This window comes from Phocoena phocoena, chromosome 18 (assembly GCF_963924675.1).
Source record: "Phocoena phocoena chromosome 18, mPhoPho1.1, whole genome shotgun sequence".
NCBI lineage: Eukaryota > Metazoa > Chordata > Mammalia > Artiodactyla > Phocoenidae > Phocoena > Phocoena phocoena.
In genome coordinates this window covers 49,058,564-49,076,772 of record NC_089236.1, presented here as the reverse complement: position 1 = coordinate 49,076,772, position 18,209 = coordinate 49,058,564, and the positions used below count along the sequence as shown (strand labels likewise).

General features: G+C 40.2%; 1 protein-coding gene across 2 annotated transcripts in view; it reads left to right on the top strand.

The window, feature by feature from the left end:
- Nucleotides 1-18,209, top strand: part of KLF12 (KLF transcription factor 12) — a 439,279-nt gene that overhangs the window by 316,259 nt on the left and 104,811 nt on the right. For both annotated transcript variants that reach the window (XM_065895860.1, XM_065895861.1), the window contains one exon: nucleotides 7,737-7,872. In XM_065895860.1, the coding sequence (XP_065751932.1) occupies nucleotides 7,737-7,872 (136 nt within the window). The remainder of the gene's footprint in view (nucleotides 1-7,736; nucleotides 7,873-18,209) is intronic.

Below are 18,209 nucleotides of genomic sequence, written 5' to 3'. Positions count from 1 at the left end.
GAAGGAGACCTTGCACTAGGGGATTATAAGAACATTATGTGGTTATTTTTTAATATAATGGGGGCAGAAGCCATAACACTGACACATGTGCAGAGAGGAATTGGGAAAAAAAATAAGTAAGTTGCGTATTGTATCTGCAGAGTACCAACATCCCAGGATTTGCATAATTGATTGGATTTTTAAATCTCCATTGGGGGTTATCTAAACAATCACAGTTACTACTATGTAGAGGTATAGTTACATTAGCAGTAACAAAAGTAAAGAAAGTAAGAAGCAGAGCGTAGTGGAAACATCAGTAAGTAGAGTGGGACCCAGGAGAGCTGGTTCTAATCTTGGAGTCCACCATCCTTTGAGTCAAGCTTTATTTACTTATGTGTTTTTCTCTCATCATCTATCTTGATATGCTAGAAAAATCAAGTATGTATTTGAGCAACTGATACTCTGAAACCAAATGAGGTCAGAACATCAGTTGTACAAATGTATTATGAAAAGCGTGCTTCATAGCCCTGCAGGTAATAAAGTTCTACCTAAGTTTTAATTGACTGTGTGTGGCCAGCATGAGGTGACCAAAGAGAGAAAAGCTAGTGTAGTTTTTAGGGAATATTAATATCACTGATGATTCTCCTGCATGTATCTCCATCTGGATCTCCCCCTGTGCTTGTATAGCCAGGGTGATCCTGATCAAATGACGTAACTTAGATCCTGTCATCCTTTTACTTAATCTTTCCCAGTGGCTTCCTTTCCCACCCAGAACAAAACTCAAAATCCTTCCACTGGCCATCAAGGCTTTCGTGCCCACCCTCCTCTGTCTGGCCTCATGCACTTTGCCCTCCGTGTCTCAGCTCCAGCTATAACCTCCTTGCAGGTCCTCAGGCACGTAAAACCTGCTCCCACCTCAGAGCCTTTGCACCTATTGTTTGTTCTGCCTGGAATATCCTACCCCATCCACCGAAATAAATAAGCCACATCTGCAAGCGTCCCTCAGCTCCCCCAGGTCCTGGCTCAGGTGTCACCTTCTCCGTGAGACCTTCCTGGCCACCCTGTCTGAAATTGTCAGCCTGCCTCTCAGCGACCCCTACCCTCCCTTCCCTGTTTTATTTTCTCCATGGCACTTACTGTCTAACAGAGGATGTGGTTTTCTTTATCTATTTATTTTTGTTATCTGTCTCCCCCGCCCCGGCCCCAGTACGAAACCAGGAATTTTTATCTACCTTATTCTCTCCTTTCTCCCCAACACTCAGAAGAGTGCTTGGCACCTCATAGGTGCCCAATAAATATCTGTTGACTGAATACAAATCTTCCTTGACTTAAGATGGGGTTACATCCCGATAAACCCACCATAAGCTGAAGATATCTTAAGTCAAAAATGCATTTAATGCACCTTACCTACTGGTCATCATAGCTTAACCTTGCCTACCTTAAACGTGCTGAGAGCACCTACGTTAGCCTTCAGTTGGGCAGAATCATCTAACACAAAGCCTACTTTATAATAAAGTGTTGGATATCTCATGTAGTTCGTTGAATACTGTACTGAAAGTGAAAACCAGGATAGTCATAAGTGTATCGGTTGTGAACAGTTGTGATTGGGTGGCTGACTGGGGGCTGGGGCTCACTGCCCTGCACAGCATCATGAGAGAGTCTGGTAGGGCATATTGCTAGCCCGGGAAAAGAGCAGAATTCAAAGTGCAGTTTCTAATGAATGCATATCGCTCTTACTCCATTGTAAAGTTGAAAAATCGTAACTCAAACCATCTTAAGTATGGAATGTTTGGATTAAAAGAAGTAGTGGTTTTAGGTATTATATATTTAGGTATATATATTCTCTAGTAGTATTTTCAGCTTAGGTACATTTAAAAAGAAAAATGCTCGAATTGAATAAGTCCAGGGGAAGATGAGGGCTTTGTAAATAGTATTGTATCGATATAAGGGAAGGCTGAAGTAGTAGTACTAAACTTACTGCCAGGATGAAACAGAATGATGACTGACTCCTAAGTGCAGGGCAGGGTACTAAACACTTTGCATATATTATCTCCTTAACTCCTCACAGCGGCAATGGCAGGGGAAGAAAACTGAGCATTAGTGGTGGGAAATCAATTGCCCAAGGCCAGATGGCTGTAAATGATGAGTGGCGGGGCCAGGAGTCTCACCCATGTTCTCTGAAGCCAGAGCCATGTTTTTATTCTAAAAACCCTCTATGACTGTCATTTTTGGAGCACTCCTACATTGAAAGTGCTGAAGGAGACTCTCCTACTCTGGGATGCTAGGAATTCTCCCCCCCATACATTCATTTTCCATTTTCTCCCCCCTCATCCTCCCACTGCCCTTGTTTCTAGGGAAGCAGCGGCCCTCCTGGAAACCAAGGTTTCTGTAACTGGGGCATGCTTCAGCCTTGGCAGGGCGAGCAATGAGGACATCTGCAGGTAGCAGGCAGCCTGACAGTGGCCAACAGGGGAAGAGAAAGGCTGGCAGCACGGCAGCTGCCCATCCGACTGCCTCACCCCGCTTCCATCCACGTGCACCCCTCTCCCCTCCAGCCCTGATGGGCGGAGGTGAAGGCAATTGAATGCATTCCTTCTGGTTAGGAAATGTTCGTCTGTAAATTTCCATGTGTGTTCAAAGATGATTGTATTATACATAGTAAATATGGTGACTTAACGGGAAAGCTTCCTTTCCTTTAAGAATAGATGAATGGACCAGTTCCTTTCCAGGGAAGTTAGAAGAGCACCTCGCCTGAGGTGACGGAGGTGAGAATGGATGCTGATGCCACTGCGTCTGTGTCAGTCCACTGTTATGTGGGGGGAAAGTAAAGTTTACGTGTTTCATGGGAGTTCTAGAAAGGCAAACATAGGGAGTGTAGCTTTGGGTGATCATGTACCTGGGAGTTCTGGCCATCTGAGCCTCCTGTGAACTATGAACTTGGGTAGAAAAGCTTTGTTCACCAGAGCAATAATACCAACTCATGGCCCCTTTCCCATAGAAGCCTGTATGAGGCACGGTCAAGGTTCAAAGAAGACGCTTTTAAAGACAAAATACCTGTAAATCCATCTTGCACATTTTGGATTAAGACGTAAATAATGTAAAATCACATGTGGCATTTATTTTCCTTTATTGTATTAATAGCCCACTTAAATATATGCCACTGGAGGCCAGATTACCTCTTGGGAGGGAAAGAGAGAGGAGTGTGATAGGCTGACTATAATTGTAGCAGAAGTCTTTCCACATCGTTGCCAGGAAATCACTGGAAGGAACTGGGAGAGTAGCTGGTATTGAAACCGTGCACCTCAGGTTGGGACTTGAACCCACATGCCGGGACTCGAACCCATGTGGCCGGGACTCGAACCCGGCCAAAACCCACAGTCTTCCAACTGAGATCACACACCTGGTTTCAGGACTTAATGAAGCAGGTTCTTGAAGTCTCATCGCAGAAAGAATTCAGCGAGAGACAAAGTGATGGGTAAGAAGTGGATTTATTTAGAGAGAAACACACTCCACAGACAGAGTGTGGGCCATCGCAGAAGGTGAGAAAGGCACCAGGGTATGGGGGTTGTCAGTTTTTATGGGGGAGGGTAATTTCATAGGCTAATGAGTGGGAGGAGTTTCCCAGCTATTTTGGGAAGGGGCGGGGATTTCCAGGAATTGAGCCACCGCCCACTTTTTGATGCTTGTGGATCCTTGGAACTGTCATGGCACCCGTGGGTGTGTCATTTAGCTTGCTGATGTGCTACAGTGAGTGTATAGTGAGGCTCAAGGTCTAGTGGACGTCGACTTGTCCACCATCTTGGACCCATTTTGTTCTAATCAGTTTATGTCATGTCCTCGGCGTGTGTCATTCTTTCAAATGCTGTGCCCTGCCCCCCTTCCCTCCTGTTTCACTACATTGATTTTGTATTGCTGTGTAACAAATCACCCCCAAATTTAGCAGATTAAAATAGCAACTATTTTATTTGCTCACAGTTCTGTGAGTCAAAAATTTGGAATGGGTTTAGCCGGGCTGTTCTCACACGAGTCACTCCTATGAACGTGGTCATCTGGTGTCTGGAATGTGTTCAAGTCATCGAGCCAAGGCCAGAGTCACTGTGGGAAGGAGGCCCACGAGAGCCTGGCTACAGGGAGACGCGACTCATTGGGATGATCTTTACAGTAACATTGACTATAGGTGGGTGTTTGAAAGGGTAGATAGGTTCAACTTCAGGTGTTGGGGGTTCTGCAGTTATCTTCCAGAGTTTGTGTGACATGGAGTGAAGTTCACACTGCGTTCCCCAGTACCTCCACCTCGGGGATGACACTTCCACCAGCAATGATCTGGAGTACCCACCCGTGTCTGATCCCTTTTTCATTTAAGAGGAATAAAGTCTCAAATGTAAATTCTTTTCAGGTGCTTATAGTTCTCCGGCTGCTCTCTTACTTCGGGAAGTAGGTACGTTTTTGGTTCTGGTGCCCAGGTAAATTTTCCATTTTCTCTGCATGGGCACCCCAAAGAATTGGTGTTCCCTAAATGAGCTGAGAAACTCAAAGACTAATGGAGGTTAACTAGGATAAATGTCCCTACCCCACATTTAATAAAAATAGAGTGGAATTATGCGAGTATGTAGATAAGCTAATCATCTGACCTAATCAGCAATGCACGTTTTTTTTTTTTTTTTTTTTTTTTTTTGCGGTACGCGGGCCTCTCACTGTTGTGGCCTCTCTCATTGCGGAGCACAGGCTCCGGACGCGCAGGCTCAGCGGCCGTGGCTCACGGGCCCAGCCGCTCTGCAGCATGTGGGATCTTCCTGGACCGGGGCACGAACCCGTGTACCCTGCATCGTCAGGCAGACCCTCAACCACTGCGCCCCCAGGGAAACCCAGCAATGCACATTTTAAGAAGCTTTTCTAATTACTTCCTCAACTTGGCTGAAGGCACGGTAAAAAGAGTTTCCCAGCATGATGGCAGCAGATGTATTTCATAATATTTATTGAAACTATTGGAAAGAAATCTTCAATTATAATGTTCCTGAAAAGTACATCGAAAAAGACATCATATTTAACATATTTTAAACTCTCATTAAGATAGCAACATAATTTAGATGATCAACTCTCACACCAGTTATTTGGAATCTCATACAGCGAGACTAACTTTCACAGCCAAATTGCTTATTGGTTAACCGCCTGTGTCTTCCTTGAGTTGTATTACTTACCTGTGAGAGCTCTAGTTGTCTTGCTAAAGATGGGACCAAAATATTCTCTTTTCTCTGGCTATCTGTTAATTTGATATCTTGGCAAAGGAGTCTTCGTGCATGGTGTTTCAGGAACTTGAAATGTTAACTTGTTGATGTTTACAGGTGTATGTAACACCACACAGTATGAGATTTGGCAGCCTAGATAGGTCTATTACTCATTTTCTTGGTTGAATTTGAGCAGTTGTGAACGATTGTTAAATGAATCATTTTACAGTGAGATGGGCCCAGAGGAAACCTATCGATGAATTCCTGGTTGAAATGCCTGTATCATCTCTGTGTCTTGGGCTACTTGAGTGCTGGTTGTTCAGCTTTACCTTCCATTCTGTGAGCTGCCCAGTATCTTTCCAGTACATTCGTTTAATATAAGTTAGCCTGAGCCAGTTTCTGTTGCCTGTAGCCAAAATAAATCTTAAATGGTCTGATGCCTTCAGTGCCTTTGGAATGACTGAATACTTAAGTAGCTCTCTATTGCATAATTGTGGGACTGGTTACTTTCCTCTACAAAGAGTTTCTCCAACATCCCTCTCCTAAGAAATCTCTAGAGATCAGATGGAAAAGAAAGTCTTTGTCCCACCATGTGATAAAAAGACAACATTCAAGGACTCTTAATGAGCGTCACTGCATAATTCATTCCTGGCGTTGGAGTGAGTGAGTGCTGTATTGGTGGAAGTTACGAGTGCCGAGTCACATAGCAGTGAATTGTTTTATTTGAGGATAGAGCCAGAAAAGATGGATAATCGAATGTGTGATTTAATTTCGTCGCTAGTGGCTTTGAAACTGGAACATAGTTATGCAATTGAAAGTCATCAGATGTAACACCGTTATGTCCAAACTCTTAAATCTCTAGGTCAAAGTGTCTCGGCCTGGTGCTATTGACGTTTTAGACTGGTTCATTCTTTGTCATGGGGCACTGACTGTCCTGTGTTTTGTAGGATGTCTAGCAGCATCCTTGGCTTCTGCCTTCTGGGTGCCAGTAGCATCCCCCTTCCTTCAAGTTATGACAAATCAGTGTGTCTCTAGGCATTGCCAGATGTCTTTTGCGGGGTGGGGGGGGGCAAATTAGTCATCAGCAAAGGACCACTGCTTTAGATTAGTTTCATTATTTTCTCTTTAATTTAGCCAACATTTACCAAACACTTCTATTCAAAGTACATTTTCGTGTTTATACTTACAGGCAGAATGTATGTCAAGTACACTCACACCCTAGGTTCAACAGATATTCGCTCCTTCCTAACCAAGTTTAGTTAGAAATATATCAGAACTCTCTAGGTATAGTTTTTCTATTCATATGGTAAGTATTAGGTAGAATCATGAGAAATTGTCTTTCATGGTTTAAAAAATGGGAGAATATCAGCATTTCCCTGTGGCTCTACCTAATGTATGATGTATAGTAACAACAAGAAAAAAAAATGATTTGAGAAAAAAAATGAAACTGTAAATGTACGCAAATGTCATTGTAACCACGGTTTTAAGTGTATTTTGCTTTTCTTTACAGCTAGTGGTGGTTTCAGAAATCTTTTGTAGGCAGCTTGGAAGAGCAGGCTGAGGGAGCCGGCTGAGGGTTGAAGTCATATATTTTAGCAATGCAATTATGTAGCTAGCGCAGTACTTTTCATTTAGAAGGTGTGCTTCCTCCGTGCCTGAGATGAGAGGGCTGATGGAAATCCTAGGCGGTGGTTGCTGAAGCTGTTCATAAAGAGAAGGAGGTGGGAATGAAATCTATTTTTTAAAATATACATTAGTATATTAAATGTTGATGGCGATCCTCTCATTTAAAAGGATCCGATGGTCTCCATCAACAGGAGTCAGAACATCAGGCTATGTCCTGCTTTGGCCAGTTTGCAGCGGAAGGAGGATCTTATCTAGAAATGCATTTTTGGAAAATGAGATCGGCATAGAGATGAAGGGCACTTTCTAGCACATGTAGACACAGTTAAAATGCTACTACTTCAGTCATTTCCCTGCACTCAGATCTCCACTTAGAGCAACAACGAACTGTGAACAAGGATTCACTGTAGTATGAAAAATACCTAAACCTTTATGTTAGTCTTGTAAACCTTGTCGTTCTTTAAGCTTCTGATGGGAGCCCTAAGCAAATAAAACCTTCTCTCCCTCCTGCTCTCCACCTTCCAGGGAAAGTGCTGATGTGCAACGAAATGGCCAGAGCTCTGGTTGCAGAAGCAAGAAGCAGCCAGAGGGTAGAACAGGAACTCGTGAGCTACCTAATCAGCTTCTCAGAAGTTGGTAATATTGTAGATTTTACAGTTTCTATTCCATAATCACCCCCTGAAACTACCGAGAGCTGATGGAGGTTTTATAAATCAGACGAACAAGGGATAAGAGTCAGTGTGTGCTCAGTCCATAAAATACGTCGCTTTCACTAATTCCTGGGATTTCTGGAGAATTCCATGTGTGTGACATACACAGAGGAGACATTCCATGCTTGATGTTGGTCCAGGACAAGGTTAACTTTCTGCACACTAATTTTAATTCATTATATATGCCTTTTTTTCCCAGCACAAATGGACCCCCGAGGCCTATCTCCCAGACAAAGTAAAAGTGACAGTGATGATGATGACCTGCCAAATGTGACCTTAGATAGCGTTAATGAAACTGGATCTACGGCCCTTTCCATAGCCAGAGCAGTACAAGAGTAAGTATCACATTCTCAGGATGAAATAAGAATTGCCAAGGTGTTCAATGGATAATGGAAACAGCAGCATCTCCTGTTCCCCAGACCTGTCATTCTAGCTCTGAACGGGCACATGTGTCAGCATCTTTCCATTCAGCCTTGTGTTCTTTGGGAGGAGATTAGGGGAAACATGGAGTGTTTTGCGTAGTTGAAAATTTGTATTTTGAATAGAAATGAGACTTCATTTTTAATACTTCCCGCCCCTTCTCCTTAACTCTGAAAAAAAAAACATTGTTCTTTTCGAGTGTCACTATCTAATTATCATCGTTGTTTTCATTATTCATATAGAACAGTCAAGAGAGGTAAAATATGACAGGCAGTATTATCTTGTGTTGATAGGAAAGTACAGAACAGCTTTATTAAAATTTAAAATTTGGAAGATACTATGTTACCCCTTTGAAACATTCAAATCATATGTAATTTTTAAAGGGATCGTTTCCCACTCCTTTAACTGTAACACAGGGTTAGAGTTTAGCCCTTTTTCATTGAAAATAGCTGCTTCTTCATCATTGTCAATTCTGTGTCTAGAATTGCACCTATGACTAGTCCATGTGTATTTTTTCTCTAGCATAATTTTTAATAACATAATTTTAAAGAAGAGGAAGATTTAAATTAAGCCCCTGTTACTGCCAACACAAAAGTTAACACTTTACTTAAAATGATCTTAGTTACCTCCCATATATTAATTCTTTTTTCCCAGGTATTGACTAAGTATCTATTCTGTTTCATGAATTAGGCCTTGAAATTAAAAAAAAAAAAATTAGTAGGGCATTTTAGAATTTAAAGCCTATGTGTGTGTATATGTGAGGGTGTATAAAATGAATCTCTATGATAAATAGGTACTAGGTATATTATATATTAGAGGAAACAGGATATGGAAAATCTAATGAAATTGCAGTCAGAAAGATTTGGATTCAAGTTCACATTCAGTCACTTAATAGCCATGTGACATCTGGCAAGTTAACTAACCACTCTGAGACATTTCTTCATCTGTAGTAAGAAAGAATACGTACTTTATAGGACCATTGTGAGGGTGTGATATAGTTACAAGGCATGAAAATTGAGTTGCAAAGTTTTGACAGATGAGAGCCTCAAGGGTGAAATTAATATTATTATTAGTGGTAGTAGTAACAATAATGGTAATAGTGTGTAGTATAAGTGCACATGGCAACTAGTAAATATAAATATTGCAAGTGTCATGCTGATTTTACAAATGAAGATACTGCGGATGAGAGAGGTTCAGTGTCTTCTCCAGAGTCATATGATAAGTGGTGACGAGACAAAGTTTAGGACTTCTAACTCCCCAAACATAGCTTTTTCTCAAGAGTGCCTGTAATGTCTGTTACCAGTCATATTCTTCCACTTGAACATGTATAAAAACACTTTTTTCTCTCATTTGTTCCAGTAACTGGTTGTAGTAACTTAGTTTCTCCAAAGCGTTGGATCAGAAGGATGGCTGAAATCATATTTAAGGGCTAGCATGCCCGGTCACTTCATCACCAGTTCGGTGATCAGTGCAGTGATTGTGGTTTTGTGGGAGCTAAATCTTAAGATCAAGGATGCCATGTTCTCACCTGCAAAATTAGACTAAATGATGACAAAGTTCAATTCTGAGATGAATCATAAGTTTCATAGACATTTTAATCACAGTTTTCCTGCACCATATAATATATACATAATTTGTGTGTGTGTGTTATAGATATGTGTGTTTCTGTAAGTTTGGCACTGTGATTACTAAAATCTAAGTTATGCTTACTCCATTTCGGGCTTATCGAGCAAATCATGGTATTAACATCTTAAACATAACCATTTTTTGTGCTTTTAATATTATGTGCTGAGAATATAATAGTATATTTTAATATGAAACTTTTAATAGCAGCCTTAGGAACTGGAGCTTCATTTTCAACATAACCTCTCCGATTTGCTTTGTGAAAACATTTGTAAGCCCCACAATATTTTGTTCTGACGGTGCATACGCCTGCCTTTATTACTATTGCAAAAGTTGCATGTGTATCTAGGCAAGTGCCAGATTCATTATTCATGTAAGTGTTTTCATTAAACGATTAGTAAAGAATACTGAGCTGTCACTTGGGAAGCCCTAGAATGCCAGGGCCCATCAATAGTTAATTAACCATCATTCAAGAAGGAGTATGTGTGTGTAAACACTGAGAAGTGCTAAGATACTGTTAGATGAAGTGAAAAGAATGTTCTGCAGAGACCTCCTAAATATAGGTGTATTTCAAAACTTAAAACAATATGTTAAGGAAAATTTTATTCTGGGACAAATAAGTATATAGTCCTTGTTAGAGAATTAAAAAAAAATCTGTACTTAGGTTTACCCAAAGTTAACTCTCGGTGGATATGTCTTCCTGCTCTTAATTTCTCTGATTTTTAATGCATGTCTCTGTTTCAGTATTAATTTCCCTTTCCTCTTTTTTCTGTTTGCCTTTGGATCTTGATGGCTTCCATTAACTCAAAAGCTGTCCAACAAACAAAAAAATTCCAGTATACTATGATCAATAAAATAATGCTTCAAATCGTAAGAGGATTGAACATCATCTTGGCATGTACGAGATGAGAGGATTTCAAAAGACTTCCGTGCATCTGTTTCTGGCGCTTGCAGAACTTTGAGTTAGGTGAGAAGGATGCCTGCAGGTAGAGAGGTGATAAAATCAAGGGTTTATGTGCAATAGAGGTAGCACATTTTAGAAGCCCTGGGCAACCAAAACACGTCTCTCCAATTAAAGCCATGGTTTAGGAGGGGTTTGAAGGCATGCCTCTTATCTCATTGGCCACCAGTGCAGTGTCAAGGAAGAAAGCGGGAAGATGGGCAAGGAAGCTATTAGGAAAGACTGACACTAGAGAGGGGCGAAACTGCCTTGTCCTGGGCCAGCCCTTCAGGCAAGATCCTAACCCACAAGGTGACTCTCTCCAACTGAATCTCTTCTTTGTCTCCTTTCCCATTCGGGTTCATAGCCTTGCCTCATGCAGTCATCACCGTAGTTTGAATTTTTAATTTGGTGGCTTACTTTGCTGACATTATTATATTTACATAGCATAAACCTTAATATGCTAATAAATGCTCTTTTTAAATATTTGGTATTATGCATTTTACTGGTTTTTAAAATGAACGTTTATTAAATCTTCAGTTCAAGAAATTTTCCTTTGATTTGAAATGCTGAAGTTGTTAGCCATTGCACCTCTCCCCACCCCAATATATAATATTCAGATACTCTTGTCTTTGAATAAAAAGGAACAATGCTTGGTGGCTAGAGCTGCAACCTAAGTTCACTTCCATTTAAATAGATTTTTATAGCAAGGCTCCTGAACTGTGCTTGAACCAATCATTGCAACTATTTTCATTGATTCACTTGCTTCTCGTTTATCAGCTCAGCCTCAGTGAATTCAGATAAATGGGAAGAACCGGCCAGAGTGAGGCCTCCAGACAGGCTCTACCCTTCTTGTATTTCAACTGTAGAGATACTGTCCGAGCCAGAGACAGTGTATTCAAGTAATTCTGACAAAGCCAACTTCCAGCAATTCATGGAACATCTGTTTTGCTTAGGTCTGGTTTTTTTTTTTTTCCCCCTCTGATGCTATAATAGGATCATTACCCTTAACTACTTGACAAACATAATTATGAAATAAGTGTTTGGAAAAAGAGAGGTACAGGCACATGATTAGAGCAAATTATTATAATTAACTCTAACCCTAGGCAAAACAATGATATTTTTTAAATAGGTAAAATTTGGCTCTCTTACTCAGAGCCTCTAATTTCTGTACCCCTTTTTCTTTTTTCTCTAAGCTCCAAACCTTCCTACTCCTCATTTGTTGATGCTGGTAGAATAATTAACTTCCTTCAAAGTAAAGTGTAAATGAATAAGGATATCTGAAAGCGGGCCCTCCTCAGAGGAATTAGTGTTCAACCAGGCGCAAGCCTTAAACTGAAAGAATAAAGGTCTAGACATGATACTTTCAGTAAGAGTGAAGTGGGAAAGGGTGGAGTAGAGGGTGGGAGAAGGCGATGAAGATTTTAAGGAGATGGACCAGCTTTCCTCAGTGTCAGTTTTCGCAGAATTGGTAAATGCATGTGATTGTTTAACTCACACCATATCTGAGTTCTCTGCCCTCTCTGATCTTGATTGTAACCGTCAGAGTGGAAAAGAAGCAACATGCATTAGTAGCTTTTTGCTTTGGTTAGCATCCCTAAAATTTGAACCTGTTAAAAGGATATTCTTTTTAAATAGTTCCTTGTTAAGTACATTTAAGCTAATTAAAACACTGGCTTCCTCCCTCTGTTTTTATTATATTGCCTGTGTCAAGTGCCCTTCTTCTTAAAGGAAAACAATTTGTGAATTCTGGAAATGAAGAGTCCCATCTTTATTTGCACTTAGATGCTCTTTGAAAGAACAGATATGGTAGCAAGTTGGATATCCTATTCCTTCAGAGTCTGCTGCTGGCTCAAACATCATGGTTTTTAATTTAGAAGGTTGCATCTGATGATCAGAGAAGGGTCGGAAATCTTGGAGGTTTTTGGTTTGGGTTTTTTGTGTGTGTTTTTCATTTTCCTTATTTTAAAATACTTGATCCTTATTTCTGAATCTCCTCATGCATAACTTTGTTAATGTCTTTTAAATTACAGTAGAGAACAGTCCTAGAGATAAGGAAGAAAGAGAAAACAAAACTGTTACTGACTGACTTCTTTCAGGCAGATTCTGTGAGGACTTACATAGTTTTCATTTAATTTGCCCTATGCTCCTGTTTTTATGCACAAGTAAACAGAAGCCCAGAGAGGTTTACTCTATCCCCAGAGGTCCTATAGCTGATAATTTGCAGAGCTCATATTGAAATCAGAGTTTGTCTGACTATAAACCCATATTCCTTTATGAAGGCAGCTCTTGTTTTTATGTTGTGGCTTTAATATCTCTAAACCATAACTTTCTAAAATTAGCAAAGTTTTTTGACACCTGAATCCCAATAAGAATATAACTTTTATGAAATAATTTCAGATTTTTTTCATCTTTAAACTCGCTGTCACTTTAAATATAATCTGACTTAGGGAGAGATAATTCTATCAGATGCCTTCTCAGAAATAGTTCTTAAAAAGGTGTTCCACTTCTGTAAATCGCACACAGCGTTATATTGATATGTGAAGAAATAAAGTACAGATACATTAGAGCATTCTTTCTATAAACTTCACTGTTGCTATTATTTTAAGAAATTATTGTTTCAGTATATACATATGTGCTGACATTCCCAAAATGAGCATCCTTCTTAGAATTGCTTTCTGTCAATCTATAAAAGGAAATGTTTGTCCAAGGGTTGAAATGGTACTGTGTCATCTAATTTTGCAGCCCTTGACCGAAAGATTTGAGGGTATTTGGATCATGCCTCTTCCCTTGTCTGCTGATTAGAACGAACCCAGCTGAGCTGATTGTGCCCAGAGAAGAAGCCAGAGAGCTCAGTATGTCAGACAATTTCAGGGTTTTTTTTTCTTTTAAATCTTTCCCAGATTCTTGTCTCATTAAAAGAAGCTCTACTTTTATTTAATAAGCCTAATGTGTTTGGGACGCCTTCAAATCCCTACTTCATGCCTTAACAAAGAAATAGCTTTGGGCTTCCCTGGTGGCGCAGTGGTTGGGAGTCCACCTGCCGATGCAGGGGACACGGGTTCATGCCCCGGTCTGGGAGGATCCCACATGCCGCGGAGTGGCTGGGCCCGTGAGCCATGGCCGCTGGGCCTGCGTGTCCGGAGCCCGTGCTCCGCAGCGGGAGAGGCCACAGCAGTGAGAGGCCCGCGTACCGCAAAAAAAAAAAAAAAAAAAAAAAAAAAAAAAAAAAAATAGCTTTGATTCAGTTCTGTAGGTGGAAGTCTAGCTCTCTAATAGACTAATAATAGACATCATGGCTGATGGGTAAATCTGAGAGGCGTTCGCTGTCTTGCCAAGGAGATAAACACTTTTACGTTGCTCTTCTGCTAAAGGAGGTCAGAAAAAGCTCCTGATTTGATGTGAATGAACATAGGTAGAGTCTAAAGTGTATACTTAGCCTGCATCAACCCAACATTCTAGCAATATTAAAAAATATATATATAAAATGATCACTGAGTAACTCAGTCCCTGGGTATTTAATAGCAAAGATGAAGACTGTACACCCATACACAGTCATTTCTATCGCTTTGATGGGACCATGTTGGTCCCACTTTCGTTTAAAGTCTGATCCGTTTTTGATAATAATTTGATATTTGAGCTGTCTTGTGAATTAGCAAATTAAGTCATGTCTGTATTTGGTGAATAATTAATTCATTTATTTAGCCCTGTGTTACATGCTGGGGATACAGGATGAATGATTCATCGAACCTTACCACAGGGAGCTCAGAATCAACATATATGAGGCGAATCAAAGCCCAATGGGATAAAAGCATGAAGGGCTGCAGTGAGGAAAGGGGGGAAGGTCACATAGCTCAGTCTGGAGTAGAGGAAAGCATTGACATGCAGTAGGAATGTGTGAGTTCATAGTAACTGGCACGGAAGTGAGTGTGACGGAGAGCTGGGAGATGCAGCTGCTTGGGGAGGTGGGTAGGGACCTGATCAGGAAGGGTGAATTTATTCTGTAGACAATGGGGAGACATCAGTAGGTTTTAAATGGCAATGGCGTCATCAGCTTTGTGTTTTACAGATTTCAGTCTCAAGGAAGCTTTGTATGGTGGTGAGGGTTGAGCACTGTACATCCCAAAGGGTGCCATTTATATGACTAGCACTGCCTAGCTGTCCACAGCTAGACACAGGAGCTTGTGGTATGTGTGTGTGTGTGTATATATATATATATATATATATATATATATATATATAAATCTTTATATATATGTGTATATGTACACATACATACACATATATGTATATGTATAGACACCCCTGTGTCCATACATGTCAGACTCTCCAATATATTGAGCTGTTCAGAGGGTAGATAACATGTTCTAGTCTTCCATGTATCTCCAGGGCTGCTAGCACAGTGCCTGGCCAGGTACTTTTTTAAACACTAGAACAGCATTGAATAAAATAGACAAAATCACTGATTTCATGGTGCTTATATTCCAGTGGAGGAGGTGGGAGGGAAACAGACAGTAAGCATATGGTACCTCTGAAGAAGGTAAGTGCTCTGGAGGTGAGAGAGACAGGGTGTGGGTGCTGAGTGAGCTGCCAGGGTAGACAGCATTTACTCTTTCACGTATGGCATTTAAAGAACTCTGATAAGACTGTATGTTAGGAGAGACCTAAAGAGGCATGAGGTCAGGTCCCCAGGATATCTAAAGGAACCTCGCTCCAGGCAGAGGGAATAACAAGTGCAGAGACCTTAAGGCAGGAATATTCTGGAATGAATAAACAAACTCACTGACCAATAGAGAACATTAATTTTACAGAAGAAACTGAGCTCTGTTGATGCCAAGTAATGATTCTCCCATTACATCCCTAGGGAGAGGGATTCAGGACTGAATCTCTTTATCCACTCATACTTTTCCCTCTATGCTGTGTTACAAGTTCTTTTCTTTTTTCTAAGGGAATCTGCAGTTTTTTAACCCACACAAGAATCAATAAACAAAAACAAAAAATAAATGCAAAACAAAATTTTTCTTTCAAAATTTCTTTCAAAGAAGTACTTACTTCTTTTGGGCCTGGGTTCTTGAAATCTAATTTTGTATCCCCTGATAAGTCAAAAATATTTATTATCCTAGAAAGTTTTTTTTTTCGTATATTGTTACTGTATCTTCTAGGATACAGAAACATTCGTACTTTTTCCCTAAAAATGATGCAACTGTTGTTCCAAGTGAGACCTTACCCTCAGAATTTTTTATGCCTGATTCTTTTTGATCATCAAAAAGTAAAATAAAATAAAAGGCACCAGAATTCCCTGGCGGTCCAGTGGTTAGGACTCCACGCGTTCACTGTTGAGAGCCCGGGTTCAATCCCTGGTCAGGGAACTAAGATCCCACAAGCCACGTGGCACGGCCAAAGAGAGAGAGAAAAAAAAAACGAATACAAGTAATACAATTTGTTCTAGAAATGCCAGAAAATACGAAAACCAACAAACAAAACAAACAAAAAAGAGCAAAGAAAATAAAAGGCACCATATATGAAAGCTACTACACAGGTGTTGCTGTTTTTTTTTTGTTTTGCCGTACGCGGGCCTCTCACTGCTCTGGCCTCTCCCATTGCGGAGCACAGACTCCGGACGCGCAGGCTCAGCGGCCATGGCTCACGGGCCGAGCCCCTCCGCGGCATGTGGGATCTTCCCGGGCCGGGGCACGAACCCGCGTCCCCTGCATCGGCAGGCCGACTCTCAACCACTGTGCCACCAGGGAAGCCCAGTTGTTGCTGTTTTGAGAGTGATTTATATCTTATCTCTTTGGTAGGCATTTGATACTCCATACATAATGCTAAACAGTGAGTTTGACCTTCTCCCTCCCCAACTGAATTAAACATCATCTTTCTGTATACTACAGATATAAACAGATTATTTGTTTAGCCTTCCTAACCACTTGGAAATTATTGTCAACTGAGTGTTGATTTGTTTTCAAACTGCCATGCCTCATTCTAATATGAATTAATTACTTCTAGGTGATCAATTTAAAAATAGATAGAAATCAAACTTTTTAAAGCCAAACTTTTGTTTTTATATTTATTTTTAAACAAGGGGATTCCAAAGCTACATCATAGCCAGAGTGAAGAGCCGCTTTTGTTTGAGAGTGGCTACTTATTTTTGCTACTTCTATATTTAAAAAAATTTTAGTGCCAGTAATTACTGAGATGACTCATAATTTAAAATAAAGTGGTATTTCATGTGGTCATACAGTATACTCCAAACTGATTGCCAGTATTAACTTGCTGCCAATTGCTTGACATACTTCTCTGTGTGAGATCTTTGTGTAGCTTTTTTCTTTCTATATGTTCTACCTGTAATTGCATTGCAAATTTATGTATACCATTTATATTTCTCATCCATATATTCTTTTTTTTTTTTTTAAACATCTTTATTGGGGTATAATTGCTTTACAATGGTGTGTTAGTTTCTGCTTTATAACAAAGTGAATCAGCTATACATATACATATGTTCCCATATGTCTTCCCTCTTGCGTCTCCCTCCCTCCCACTCTCCCCATCCCACACTTCCAGGCTGTCACAAAGCACCGAGCTAATATCCCTGTGCCTTGCGGCTGCTTCCCCCCAGCTATCTACCTTACTACGTTTGTTAGTGTGTATATGTCCATGACTCTCTCTCGCCCTGTCAAAACTCACCCTTCCTCCTCCCCATATCCTCAAGTCCGTTCTCCAGTAGGTCTGCGTCTTTATTCCTATCTTACCCCTAGGTTCTTCATGACATTTTTTTCCCTTAAATTCCATATATATGTGTTAGCATACGGTATTTGTCTTTTTCTTTCTGACTTACTTCACTCTGTATGACAGACTCTAGGTCTATCCATCTCATTACAAATAGCTCAATTTCATTTCTTTTTAAGGCTGAGTAATATTCCATTGTGTATATGTGCCACATCTTCTTTATCCATTCATCCGATGATGGGCGCTTAGGTTGTTTCCATGTCCTGGCTATTGTAAATAGAGCTGCAATGAACATTTTGGTACATGACTCTTTTTGAATTTTGGTTTTCTCAGGGTATATGCCAAGTAGTGGGATTGCTGGGTCATATGGTCATCCATATATTCTTAACGAGTGTAACTAGTGAGTACAGGTAGTCATTTCTCATGCATTTTTGATGTGTGTTGACACAGATACTCAACGATGATGTTGAAATATTAATGTTTCGCTACAAGTTCCCGGAACTATTCATCACTCTTTCATTTATTAATATAGTCAAAGAGAGTACATATGACAGAAAACCATACTGTAATATATTTGAAATTAACTCAATTCACCAGGATATAATCTCTTCCATTTGCAGTCAAATGCTCTAGGCACTCTCTTCTTATTACTCTTCATGAGTTATTGCCATTGTACCATAATTTTCCTTCACTTTATAGCACTCTCCCACACTTGAATCTCATTGAATATGTTTACTTACATGTGTCAAATGAAAGTAGAAAATTGAAGGTTACGTTTTCATGGAGAACCTGCTGCTATAAAGAAAAATCTGACATAGATAGAAAAAGATAGCTTGGATCAGAACGAATCTTATCAGGTTGACATTTTACCATGATTTTGTGCCATCTACTTTCACAGTCACAAAGTTGAAGGTTGCCCTCAGTTGAAATCTAGTACATCACACATTATGGCTTATCCTAAAA